At 37.1% G+C, this 13,710-nt stretch overlaps 1 protein-coding gene across 2 annotated transcripts in view; it reads left to right on the top strand.

Moving 5' to 3' along the window:
* The first annotated feature begins 10,195 nt into the window (after window positions 1-10,195).
* Window positions 10,196-13,710, top strand: part of trmt13 (tRNA methyltransferase 13 homolog) — a 33,266-nt gene continuing 29,751 nt past the window's right edge. For both annotated transcript variants that reach the window (XM_054733048.2, XM_054733049.2), the window contains exon 1: window positions 10,196-10,614. In XM_054733048.2, coding sequence (XP_054589023.1) covers window positions 10,423-10,614 — 192 coding nt within the window. In that variant the 5' untranslated portion in view covers window positions 10,196-10,422. The remainder of the gene's footprint in view (window positions 10,615-13,710) is intronic.

Genomic DNA, 13,710 nt, shown 5'->3' with positions numbered 1-13,710 from the left:
GGCGACTCTTGTCGTGATTTGGCGCTTTATAAATAAACTTGAATTGAGTTGAATCAATAGAAATAAATAAGTATTTGTGTAATTCATATACATATAGTATCTTTATAATTCAAAGAAAGGATGAGAGAGGGAACAACTAGAAAAAAGTCTTGATGACAATAAGACGACAAACCATCTCTCAGAACTGACTGCTTAAAAGAGTTAGTTTAATTAGTTTTATGTTAATTTATCTGTTACTTGTGTTGAGAATGTTTAAAAATATCTATTGAAAGCGTTACATGGGCTAAAACCCCTGAAAGAGGATTACTTTTTAGAACTTTTAGAGCTTCCCTTCTGCGGTTAGAGACGTGGGTTTAGCCATGTGGTGCTGCCTTCTCGTCAGAAGCACAGCCTTTAACCAATACCATCCAGTCTGGCAGCCGTGGCATCCACCATGAGAGGTACACATCCGTTTAGCCTGGTCTTTCGGGCATCATCGTGTTCAGACCAGGCTCGTCATCCACCAATCACAGTCTCCTCACAGCAGTAGCTCAGGAGGCAGAGCAGGTTGTCCAGTGATCAGAAGGTTTCAGGTTCGATGGCTCTGACAGAGATTGCCACCGTCGCCTCACCAAATGAACCACAGTGATCCAAACTTGTGCTGGAACTTCCAGAGATGAACTATTTTGGCTAAACCATTTTCACAAAGAAGAAACTTACAAAATGTGCAGTCTAAATTCACACAAAATGAAATTCCAGTGTAAATACCTCCGCTTCCTCTTTTTACTTCCTTGTAACTGCAAGAGGTCTTCCTCTCTCACAGCCAAGACTTTCCTTGTATTTTGCTTCCAAAATGCTGATCCTGTAAGTAAAATGGTTGATTCAGTTCACAACACATTTCATTTTTTTTCACAGAAATTAGTATTTTTTTTTTACCAGTAGGTTTAAAATGTTCACTTCTGGTTCCTTCCGTTTCCAAGATTTTGTTTCCCTGCGGTCAGTAAGGATGTTTAACTCCTCTTGTTCAAGGGCCTCGTTGACTTTTCTGGTGATGCCCACTGCAGAAGCTTCAAACGCAGCGTCAGGGTCTCGCTTGTTTCCAATCTGCCATCAACAAGTTCAGCAATGAAGATAGTCCTGATAATGACAATAATTGTATTACTCATATAATCTTGAAATACAGACGGAATAATAATAATAATAATAATAATAATTTTCATTAATAATGCACTATACCTTGGGCATCAGATCTCATGGTGCTACAAAGATCAAACAAGTAACAGATAAAAACTAATTAAAACAACAACAAAAAAAAAAAAACAAGTTCACAGACACATAAAAATATGCTTTTCTAAAAAGGAAGGTTTGCAGTTCCCTTTTAAAAACATCGACGGTCTGGGGGGCTCTGAAGTGTTCAGGAAGACTGTTCCACAGACACGGAGCGGATGCTGTAAAAGTTCTGTCGCTCATGGTCTTAAGCCGTGTTCTGGGCGCAACCGAGAGGTGCCGTTGGCCTGCTATGGTCCGGGTAGAGGTGTGTGGGGAAAGAAGATGAGTGAGGTATGTGGGGGCCGCACTGTGCAGACAGTGATGTGTGTGCAGGAGGATCTTATATTCTATACGGAGGTGTACAGGGGCCAGTGAAGGGATTGGAGGATGGGGGTAATGTGCTCATGTTTCTGCACCCCCATTAGGACCCTGGCAGCACTAATCTGGACAAACTGGAGCTTTTGGAGGCTCCTGCCAGGTATTCCAAACAGAAGTGCATTACAATAGTTCACCCTGGAGGAGACAAAGGCGTGGACAATCATCTCTGCGGCTGAAAGGGAAAGAGAGCGATGCAGTTTGGAAATGTTACAGTGATGGAAACATGAGGTTTTGCAAATTGAGGTGGCATGTTTGTCAAAAGAGAGTTCTGGGTCAAACTTGACCCCAAGGTTAGTAACAGAGGGAGAGAGGGGAACAGTATTGCCAATGAACCAAACAGATGTAACGGGAGAAGAGCGGAGTTGGTGGGGTGTTCAGATTTGAATGTCTTCTGTTTTAGAGCCATTCAGCTGCAGAAAAATTTGATTCATCCACACCCCGATCTCCTCAGGGCAGGAGGTGGTGGCAGAGGGGGGCGCAGAGGGAGTGATGTGGAGAACGTGTGTGTGTGTGTGTGTGTGTGTGTGTGTGTGTGTGTGTGTGTGTGTGTGTGAGACTTAAGTAGTAGTAGTCAAAAGTAGTCTGGAAACGAGCCGGTAGGAGAAGCCGCGGTTCCGATCAAACCGGTCTTGAGTTACTTTCGGCACACAACTTTTATTGGCGTCTGGTCAGACCCAAGCCTGGGTCGGTGGATGGAGCTTTTATTCTGAAAGGAGCTGTTGTTGCCGCTGGTTGTTATAGCGACTGGACTTTTCAGCTTGTCGTTGGTTCTTTCGGTTAAAGAGTTAAAAGATCAGGATTGGCCACTCCGATGCTTGCTCTGGAACGCTTTGAGCTCACGTTAGAGCTGACGTGGCATAGTTTTATACCTCGGATGTTATGGTTTATTGTCAAATGAAAATGACCAAACACCATCAGAACCATGCCTCCGTCAGTTCTGTAAGATTCTGACTGGATCAGTGAAAGGAATGTGTTGTGTCCTTTTAACACCACGTGAAATGAGTCCTGTTGGAACACTTAAAGTCACAGTACTTATTATTTCTATAGGATCATAATAAAGGAATTAATATTTTGATTTCACAGGTCGGTCACATCTTATGTATTGACTAACACTTTGATGGATTAGCTTTATTAAAATAGAGTTATTTGATTAGTGAAAAGAAAAGAGTTCATTCTTCATTTTTCTGTTGAGCTGAAAATAAGCAGGTTAGAAGGAATGCATGAGACCTTGAGATCATATCTCATGCAGACTCGTTCTGAGCAAAGAAGGGAAAAATAAGAGTCATTCTGTTCGTTACATATCCCCCCTTTTCAATGGTACGGTGGTCCGTGCAGAGACCACCTGGCGTTGAACAAACCAGAGTCCTAAAGGGACTCCGATGACAAGGGAAGGTGTAGTTCCCCCGAAGAGGCCAACAGTGGTGAGGTACGAACCCCACTCCGAAGAACAGTCTATGGTTTCAACAGTCTCGCATAATCCCTTTGGAAGCACACAAGTCAGCAAATTTGTAAGGTATCCCCGTGGGGTAATAAGTTGAAGCAGGAGCAAAGGTTTACGTATCCACGGGTAGGGAATAATTCCAACAGTATATTGATCTTTGTAATTGCACTTATCGTGATTCAGTGCGGGAAAGAGCAGCAGGCAGGTCAGGTCCTAGTGAGCGAAGTATCCCAGCAGCCATGCCGGAACAAACGGTCGTCCAGGTCCTTCGAGCCGGAAAACCCATCAGGAGGAGCGGAATCCGACGACGAGTCACGGGTCCACCCCCAGGGAAGCGAGGATCATCAGTGAACCTCAGGAGAGGAGAGAGAGCACAGCACAGGGCACCTCAGTGTAGACACAACATAATGGCGTCTCATGCAAATCAACAAACAAAAAGAAACCTAACACTGTGAGTACCTCCGCACTATGTGTAGTTTTTACGTGAATTAACCTTTAAGTGAAGAAATGGGTGCACTACCACTACGTGTTCTGCAAAAAGGTGGTGCTGAAAGCATAAAATTAACCAAACTCTATCTGGTATGAGAGAAACCACTGCACTAAATACACTCTTTATAAGGATGAAGGGCAACAATTGGTTGTAGCCCTCTAAGGTAAATAAACTTAGTTAATCATAAAGTTCTCAAACTTGATCACCCTAGCAAAAGTACTATAAAAAGATAGTTATGTAAGTGTCAAAACACTAAAAATGTAATGGACTAAACCCATCTACTGTTAACTACCTGATTACCTGACTTCAGGAACCCACAGCATGTTCTTCTCCAATCACCCAAGTCTGCACGTCATGTATAAACAGGAAAGACAACCATGCACACACACAAACATAGACAAACTTGAGTAACTCGAGATAGAGAGCTATGGAACCGACGAGGCGCAAAATCAACCCCCTTTCGAAGTCAGTAAGTTGTTGGTGGTAGCATTGACCAAATTACTGGAACCCTTGTGTGGCTTGATTTGGTCCCTGTGGACCCATTTGTAGACGGGCTCCTTGTTTGTTTGGGTAGTCTTGATCAGATACACGACTGGAGAGAGCTTATCAGTTATCAGGTATGGGCCTGACCACTTCGGCAAAAGTTTCTTAGCCAGCTTCCCAGAGGTGTTCTTGTTGTTACCAGTTTTAGGAGCGAAAATGTAGAACCAGGCCTCATCACCTACGTTGAGTTCAGAATGTGAGGCCTTCTTATCGTAATAAGCCTTCCTGCCCTCAGCTGATTTCTCCAGATTTGTCTGTGCAAATGAGAATGCTGCAGGCAGATGGTTCTTCAGGTCCTGCAAATATTGTTCGCTCGTGTAAGCCGGGTCGGCCTCGGATTGAACAGGTTGGTACAGCAGGTGAAGTGGTAGGGTCATTTGTCTACCCGTCATCATTTCAAGCAGGGAGACACCAGTAGACTGCTGGACCTGGCCAGAGGCCCCACCCAATCGAATTGCAAGTCCGACCACGGTGTGGACGGTCCCTTTTTCTGTAGGGGGGCTCTGTGTGCGGGGTTGGATGGCTGAAACTGACAACAAATCAAACAACGCTGGACGTGGTCTGAGACGTCGCAACACATCCCCGGCCAATAAGCAACCTGGCTCAGGGCACCGAACGTGGCCTTGACAACTTTGTGTCTGGCGGAGGGAGAGCCATGAGCTTGCGTGATCATGTCTCCCCTTAGTCGCTGTGGTGCGACGAGGACAGGTGGCAAAGGAGGCTTGGCGGTGTGCATCAGCAACCCTTCAACCATTCTCAGCGTGACCCGAACACGAAAGAGAGCATGGAGCTCAGGAACGGAGTCAAGCTCGGCGGGAGAAGGCAGATGAGTTGTAGGATCAGAAAGGTACAGGATCATCCTGCTTTTAGCAGGGTCCTGAGACTGAAGACTGACAAGATCGTTACCAGAAAAGACAGGTTGAACGGACACAACACCCTCGGATGGTTTGGAGGTGGATGCGAGTCATTCGAAACATTTATTACTGTAATCCATTTTATTACTGTAATCCATCTTATTTATTACTGTAATCCATCATATTTATTACTGCAATCTATCATATTTATTACTGTAATCCATCTTATTTATTACTGTAATCCATTTTATTACTGTAATCCATCTTATTTATTACTGTAATCCATCATATTTATTACTGCAATCTATCATATTTATTACTGTAATCCATCTTATTTATTACTGTAATCCATCATATTTATTACTGTAATCTATCATATTTATTACTGTAATCCATCTTATTTATTACTGTAATCCATTTTATTTATTACTGTAATCCATCTTATTACTGTAATCCATCTTATTTATTACTGTAATCCATCATATTTATTACTGCAATCTATCATATTTATTACTGTAATCCATCTTATTTATTTCTGTAATCCATATTATTTATTACTGTAATCCATCATATTTATTACTGTAATCTATCATATTTATTACTGTAATCTATCATATTTATTACTGTAATCCATCTTATTTATTACTGTAATCCATTTTATTTATTACTGTAATCCATCTTATTACTGTAATCCATCTTATTTATTACTGTAATCCATCATATTTATTACTGTAATCTATCATATTTATTACTGTAATCTATCATATTTATTACTGTAATCCATCTTATTTATTACTGTAATCCATCATATTTATTACTGTAATTATCTTATTTCTGAAATCAATTCAATTCAATTCAAGTTTATTTATAAAGCGCCAAATCACGACAAGAGTCGTCTCAAGGACCTTCACATAATAAACATTCCAATTCAGGTCAGTTCATTAAGCCAATCAGAAATAATGTTTCCTATATAAGGAACCCAGCAAATTGCATCAAGTCACTGACTAGTGTCAGTGACTATACAGCAATCCTCATACTAAGCAAGCATAAAGCGACAGTGGAGAGGAAAACTCCCTTTTAACAGGAAGAAACCTCCAGAGAATCCTGGCTCAGTATAAGCAGCCATCCTCCACGACTCACTGGGGATGGAGAAGACAGAGCACACACACACACACACACACACACACACACACACACACACACACACACACACACACACACACACACACACACACACACACACACACACACACACACACACACACACACACACACACAAAGACTAGTAATGTGTCTATAGTTATATTGTGATGTCTTAGTAAATATTCTATTAGGTGAGAGATAAACTTTATTGTATTTATTCTAGTGGATCTATAATTAAACGGGTAAACTAGTAGTAGCACATCCAACGTCAAGGAAAGTAAAAAGTTATTATCAGGAGAGGGAGAATGTATAAGTGGTTAGCAGCAGTGTGCTAGTCGATGGCCCCCTCCATGAGGCCACCACAGCTCAGCAGAACATCGTTGTAGCTTCTTCTGGGGAGAAAAACACTTAGAGAGAAAATAAAGTTAACAGCTGAAATAGCAGGAAATAATACAGTTAAAGAGCAGATTGTAGAAGAAAGCAGTAGAGTGTGAAAAGTGGTCAGTGTATCCTCCAGCAGTCTAAGCCTATAGCAGCATAACTACAGAGATAACTCTGGATAATCTATCCTATTTAGATGGAGGCATGTTGGAGTCAGGGCAAGGGAGAGCCGTCTTTACCGACTGTACACTCCACCTCCCTCTACTCCCCCACTTGTCCAGATTTAGGCTAACATCAGATTTTAACCATAGGCCCTATCAAATAAAAATGTTTTAAGCCTATTCTTAAAAGTAGACAAGGTGTCTGCCTCACGGACTAAAGCTGGGAGCTGGTTCCACAGGAGAGGAGCCTGGTAACTAAAAGATCTGCCTCCCATCCTAATTTTAGATATTCTGGGAACCACCAGTAGACCTGCAGTCTGAGAGCGAAGTGCTCGGTTAGGCACGTATGGAACAATCAGATCACTGATGTATGATGGAGCTTGATTATTAAGAGCTTTATATGTGAGAAGAAGGATCTTAAAATCTATTCTGAATTTAACAGGTAGCCAATGTAGGGAAGCTAAAATAGGAGAGATATGATTTCTCTTTTTAATTCTCATCAGAATTTACTGTAATCCATCTTATTTATTACTGTAATCCATCATATTTATTACTGTAATCTATCATATTTATAACTGTAATCTATCTTATTTATTACTGCAATCCATTTTATTTATTACTGTAATCCATCATATTTATTACTGTAATCTTTCTTATTTATTACTGTAATCCATCTTATTTATAACTGTAATCTATCTCATTTCTTACTGCAAACGATCTATTTATTACTGTAATCTTTCTATTTCTTACTGTAATCCATTTATTTATTACGTAATCTATCTTATTTATTGCTGTAATCCATCTATTTCTTACTGTAATCCATCTATTTATTACGGTAATCTTTCTTATTTCTTACTGTAAACCATCTATTTATTACTGTAATCTTTCTTATTTATTACTGTAATCTATGTATTTATTACTGTAATCCATCATATTTATTACTGTAATCTATCTTATTTATTACTGTAATCCATTTTATGTATTACTGTAATCTCTTTTTATTACTGTAATCCGTTTTATTTATTACTGTAATCCATTTTGTTTATTACTGTAATCCATCATATTTATTACTGTAATCCATCTATTCATTACTGTAATCTCTTATTTATTACTGTAATCCACCTTATTTATTACTGTAATCCATTTTATTACCGTAATCCATTTTTTATTGCTGTAATCCATCATATTTATTACTGTAATCTATCTTATTTATTACTATAATCCATCTTATTTATTACTGTAATCCATCTTATTTATTACTGTAATCTATCTATTTCTTACTGTAAACCATCTATTTATTACTGTAATCTTTCTCATTTCTTACTGTAATCCAATTTATTTATAGCTGTAATCTATCTATTTATTACTGTAATCCATCTATTTATTACTGTAATCTATCTATTTCTTACTGTAAACCATCTATTTATTACTGTAATCTTTCTTATTTATTACTGTAATCTAACTATTTATTACTGTAATCCATCATATTTATTACTGTAATCTATCTTATTTATTACTGTAATCCATTTTATGGATTACTGTAATCTCTTTTTATTACTGTAATCCGTTTTATTTATTACTGTAATCCATTTTGTTTATTACTGTAATCCATCATATTTATTACTGTAATCCATCTATTCATTACTGTAATCTCTTATTTATTACTGTAATCCACCTTATTTATTACTGTAATCCATTTTATTACTGTAATCCATTTTTTATTGCTGTAATCCATCATATTTATTACTGTAATCTATCTTATTTATTACTATAATCCATCTTATTTATTACTGTAATCCATCTTATTTATTACTGTAATCTATCTATTTCTTACTTTAAACCATCTATTTATTACTGTAATCTTTCTCATTTCTTACTGTAATCCAATTTATTTATAGCTGTAATCTATCTATTTATTACTGTAATCCATCTATTTATTACTGTAATCTATCTATTTCTTACTGTAAACCATCTATTTATTACTGTAATCTTTCTTATTTATTACTGTAATCTATCTATTTATTACTGTAATCCATCATATTTATTACTGTAATCCATAATATTATTGTAATCTATCATATTTATTTCTGTAATCTATCTATTTATTACTGTAAACCATCTATTTATTACTGTAATCTCTTTTTTATTACTGTAATCCGTTTTATTTATTACTGTAATCCATCTTATTACTGTTATCCATTTGTTTATTACCGTAATCCATCATATTTATTACTGTAATCCATCTATTCATTACTGTAATCTCTTATTTATTACTGTAATCCATTTTATTACTGTAATCCATTTTTTAGTACTGTAATCCATCATATTTATTACTGTAATCTATCTTATTCATTACTATAATCCATTTTATTTATTACTGTAATCTATTTTATTTATTACTGTAATCCACTTTATTTATTATTGTAATCTATCTTATTGATTACTGTAATCCATCTATTTATTACTGTAATCCATTTTATTTATTACTGTAATCCATCTTATTACTGTAATCCATTTTTATTACTGTAATCCATCATATTTATTACTGTAATCTTTCTTATTTATTACTATAATCCATTTTATTTATTACTGTAATCTATTTTATTTATTACTGTGATCTAATTTATTTATTACTGTAATCCACCTATTTATTATTGTAATCTATCTTATTACTGTAATCCATCATATTTATTACTGTAATCTTTCTTATTTATTACTATAATCCATTTTATTTATTACTGTAATCCATCTTATTTATTACTGTAATCTATTTTATTTATTACTGTAATCCACCTATTTATTACTGTAATCTATCTTATTACTATAATCCATCTATTTATTAACCTAATCTATCTTTTGATTATTTCCTAACTTTTTCAGAAAGCATTTCCAAACAGCTTATAATTAATATATGAAAGTCAATACATAAGAAAACAAAAGTTAAGAAATATAGAAAATACAAAATAATTTGCTAGGTTAAATTTCATTGCTGGTGGATTGGTTCTGGCTGACAGATGTGATTTGGGTGTCGGTTGTCTTATTTGTAGGGATGCACATTTTGTGTCTGTGTCCTGTTAAAGTGGGCTTTACTTCAAAAGAACCTTGAAATCTCATCTCTAAACAAATCCTATTTCACAAACCAGGAATATATATAGATGGATAGATAGATACATCTATATAATATAATATTAGGCTATGTATACTTGAAGTTACTGTAGCTTACAATTAAATATGTTATTTATGAAAGATGAAATGCTTTGTGGAGTGAAATAACAGGACTTTCTGGGCCAAACCCATCCTATTTCATAGACATATCTCTGGCGTTTATAACAAATCAAACCTTTTGAAAATCGGTTTTAGATTGAGCAAGTTAAATAGTACATGCTCCATACACCCCAACATGGAGAAAGGGGACAGCTGTCTGAGGTAAGATGGCTGCCACGTTCCTACGTCACACTCGCATCCCATTGGCGAACAGTGGGAACGAGGCATCTAGTGTTTATATATACATATCTATGGTTGCGCCCCTGCCTCAGGACCAGGACTGTGTCCCTGTTAACAACCAACACGTCTTCTAATTTATTAAAAGAAACACAAATTTATGTTTATGTATTTAGCAGAGAAACACAAATTTGTCCGGGAAAGGTTATTAAATGAAACCTGGCTGTTAATCAAAGAAAATCCTCTAACAACGTTTCTTCTTTCACCGCAGGTGTTGAGGTTGAAACGTGCCCAAGGAACAGTGAGGAGCTGATCCGCAGACCTGACCCAGACCCATCCAATATGGCAGCGACGCTGACGTCCTCCAGCGGACGTGTACGTCTAGCGAGCTGCAGCCAGGAGCTTCTGCAACAGCTCGCTCAGTTCAACATGGCGGAGCCCACGCGCTGCGTGTTCTTCCTACAGAAGAAGAAGCGGTTCTGTAAAATGATCGTCGCAAAAGGGAGACGGTTCTGCGGGGAGCACGCGACCATGGTGAGTGTCGGTGGGTTTACCCTCTCCCCAGAGTTGTCTGGAGTACCACTACTCAGGTAGAAGTACAGATACTAGGGCTGAGATTGACTTCAGTAGAAGGGGAAATATCAATACAAGCTTTCTACCTGAGTCAGAGTTAAACAGCACCGGCTCCTAGTTATTTATTTATTTATTTATTTATGTATTTATTTATTTGTACAACAAACAGGGCAAACATTCTATCAGTATCTAAACGTGTTGAATCAGCTTTTACCACAGGGGTATAATAACAAACACAAAGAAAAAGTAAATAACATAAAAACATGAAAGTGTGAGGGCCTTATGCTAGAAGTTTGAAAATATCCAACAAAGAAGAAAGTCTCTGGTTATCTTTCTTCTCCATAGAAAATAAACGTTCCTTTAACAGTTCCAAGTCCTTTTTCCATCCGCTTAAATGAGGCTTAACCTTGATGAATTTACATCTGTGAATAAAATGTTTTCTCAACAAAATCAAAACATCTACCAAGAATTCCTGATCTTTGTCCGTCAAATTCCACTACCTCCGCTCCGCTCCGCTCCGCTCCGCTCCGCTCCGACACGGACGCCGGAGCAAAATCGGTCCCGTTGTAGTCAATCAGAGCAATTCCACTACTGCGGCCGTGCTCCGGCAGTGCGCCGCCCTCTGTTCCGGCGTCCGGCAAAAATAGAATCGATCCTATTTTCGCCGGACGCCGGTGTTGTGCCATTTATCGACTCGCTGCCAAAAAATGATCAGCCACCGCGGGATCACGCACGGTTAGGGTAATTGCATTTCTAGACGAAATTCCCCGGGATTTCACCCTAAAACTCAGCATATCTAGCAATGTGGACATTCAGAAAGCAGAGATAACCTCTTCCGGTACTTAAACAGATGTTTATCGCGGATATTAGTTTTTCCAGTTGGGAAGTTGTTTTAAGTGTTGCTATTTGTCTTAAACGTTCACAATGAGGATATATTAATCCTTTTTGCAATATTTGCGATTGAAAGATGGTTTGTGGTAAGAACTGGCTTTCTTTATGTTACAACCTTGATACAAAAAAATCAATAAACAATGTAAAATGGCGCCCTGTATTGAATGTAAACGTTGTATAAATGTAAATAAACAATTCTCCAGCGATTTAATTTTTTCCCCTTCCTTTCTTTAGTCCACTTGACATGGAGCCACAGTTAACTAGTTTGGGGCACATTTTTACTTGAAAAATAGTATTTAAACTGATCAAGCTTTGGCTTTAATGACACTGTGTAGGTTGCTATCTAAACATTACGTTGCTCTGTTTAAAAGTAACAAGATAAAAGCACTTCAGCACATAAAATTAAGATTGTCACTTGCCAAATAGAGACTACACCATCCTGTTTACCTATAAGAAACGCCTCAAAATATCTTTAAATTCTTTATTGATGATTTAATTGTAGACAACTAAAATGGCATTTTACTTGCCACAAAGTGATTGAATCGCTCAGATTTTCATGGAAGCTAAAATTGACCAAATAAAGGTTTTATGTATTATCTGTTGATGTTACTGTACTAATACTGCCTACTGTATCATCATAAACACCCCAAAAATGGCAAAAAAAGATAATTTCCCTTGCCAAAAATTGATCACAGTGTCCTGGTCACATGTAAAGGGTTAAATTTACCTAAATATTACTTCATTTATTATCTCTTGATAACCCTAACCAATAAACATACCTTGGACCTCAAAACTCTTGGCTTTTCGACGAAAGTTGGACTTCTGTGAAAGAGAAAGACCAGGGGGATATATTCCTTCATTTTTGAAAGCCAAAATTTGACGATGCAAGGTTGCATCCATCTTGCACTGCAAAATGCGCCGACAGTTGATGCAATCAACCAACTTGCTTACTAATTATCGCTATTGGCCAATGAGCTGTGAGCAAAGTTTGTTGCCTTGTAAAAATTCAGCCTAACATAATAACAAAAACAAAAGAAAGTAATATATATATATATATATATATATATATATATACATAAGCTCAAAAAAGTGAAACTGTCATTTTTATTTATTTATTTATTTAGTTAGTTAGTTGTTGCAATTTTTGGGGTGTTTATGAATGTGGAAGAGACCCAGCATCCTGTGATGGCACTAATACCATCAAGAGATAATAAATGAAGTAATATTTAGGTAAATTTAACCCTTTACACGTGACCAGGACACTAATCAATTTTTGGCAAGGGAAATTATCTTTTTTTTGTTGCCATTTTTGGGGTGTTTATGATGATACAGTAGGCAGTATGAGTACAGTAACATCAACAGATAATACATAAAACTCTTATTTGGTCAATTTTAGCCTCCATGAAAATCTGAGCGATTCAATCACTTTGTGGCAAGTAAAATGCCATTTTAGTTGTCTACAATTAAATCATCAATAAAGAATTTAAAGATATTTTGAGGCGTTTCTTATAGGTAAACAGGATGGTGTAGTCTCTATTTGGCAAGTGACAATCTTAATTTTATGTGCTGAAGTGCTTTTATCTTGTTACTTTTAAACAGAGCAACGTAATGTTTAGATAGCAACCTACACAGTGTCAGTAAAGCCAAAGCTTGATCAGTTTAAATACTATTTTTCAAGTAAAAATGTGCCCCAAACTAGTTAACTGTGGCTCCATGTCAAGTGGACTAAAGAAAGGAAGGGGAAAAAATTAAATCGCTGGAGAATTGTTTATTTACATTTATACAACGTTTACATTCAATACAGGGCGCCATTTTACATTGTTTATTGATTTTTTTGTATCAAGGTTGTAACATAAAGAAAGCCAGTTCTTACCACAAACCATCTTTCAATCGCAAATATTGCAAAAAGGATTAATATATCCTCATTGTGAACGTTTAAGACAAATAGCAACACTTAAAACAACTTCCCAACTGGAAAAACTAATATCCGCGATAAACATCTGTTTAAGTACCGGAAGAGGTTATCTCTGCTTTCTGAATGTCCACATTGCCAGATATGCTGAGTTTTAGGGTGAAATCCCGGGGAATTTCGTCTAGAAATGCAATTACCCTAACCGTGCGTGATCCCGCGGTGGCTGATCATTTTTTGGCAGCGAGTCGATAAAT

The sequence above is a fragment of the Nothobranchius furzeri genome, chromosome 8 (genome assembly GCF_043380555.1).
Source record: "Nothobranchius furzeri strain GRZ-AD chromosome 8, NfurGRZ-RIMD1, whole genome shotgun sequence".
In the NCBI taxonomy this organism is placed as follows: domain Eukaryota; kingdom Metazoa; phylum Chordata; class Actinopteri; order Cyprinodontiformes; family Nothobranchiidae; genus Nothobranchius; species Nothobranchius furzeri.
This window is presented reverse-complemented; position numbering and strand designations above follow the sequence as displayed.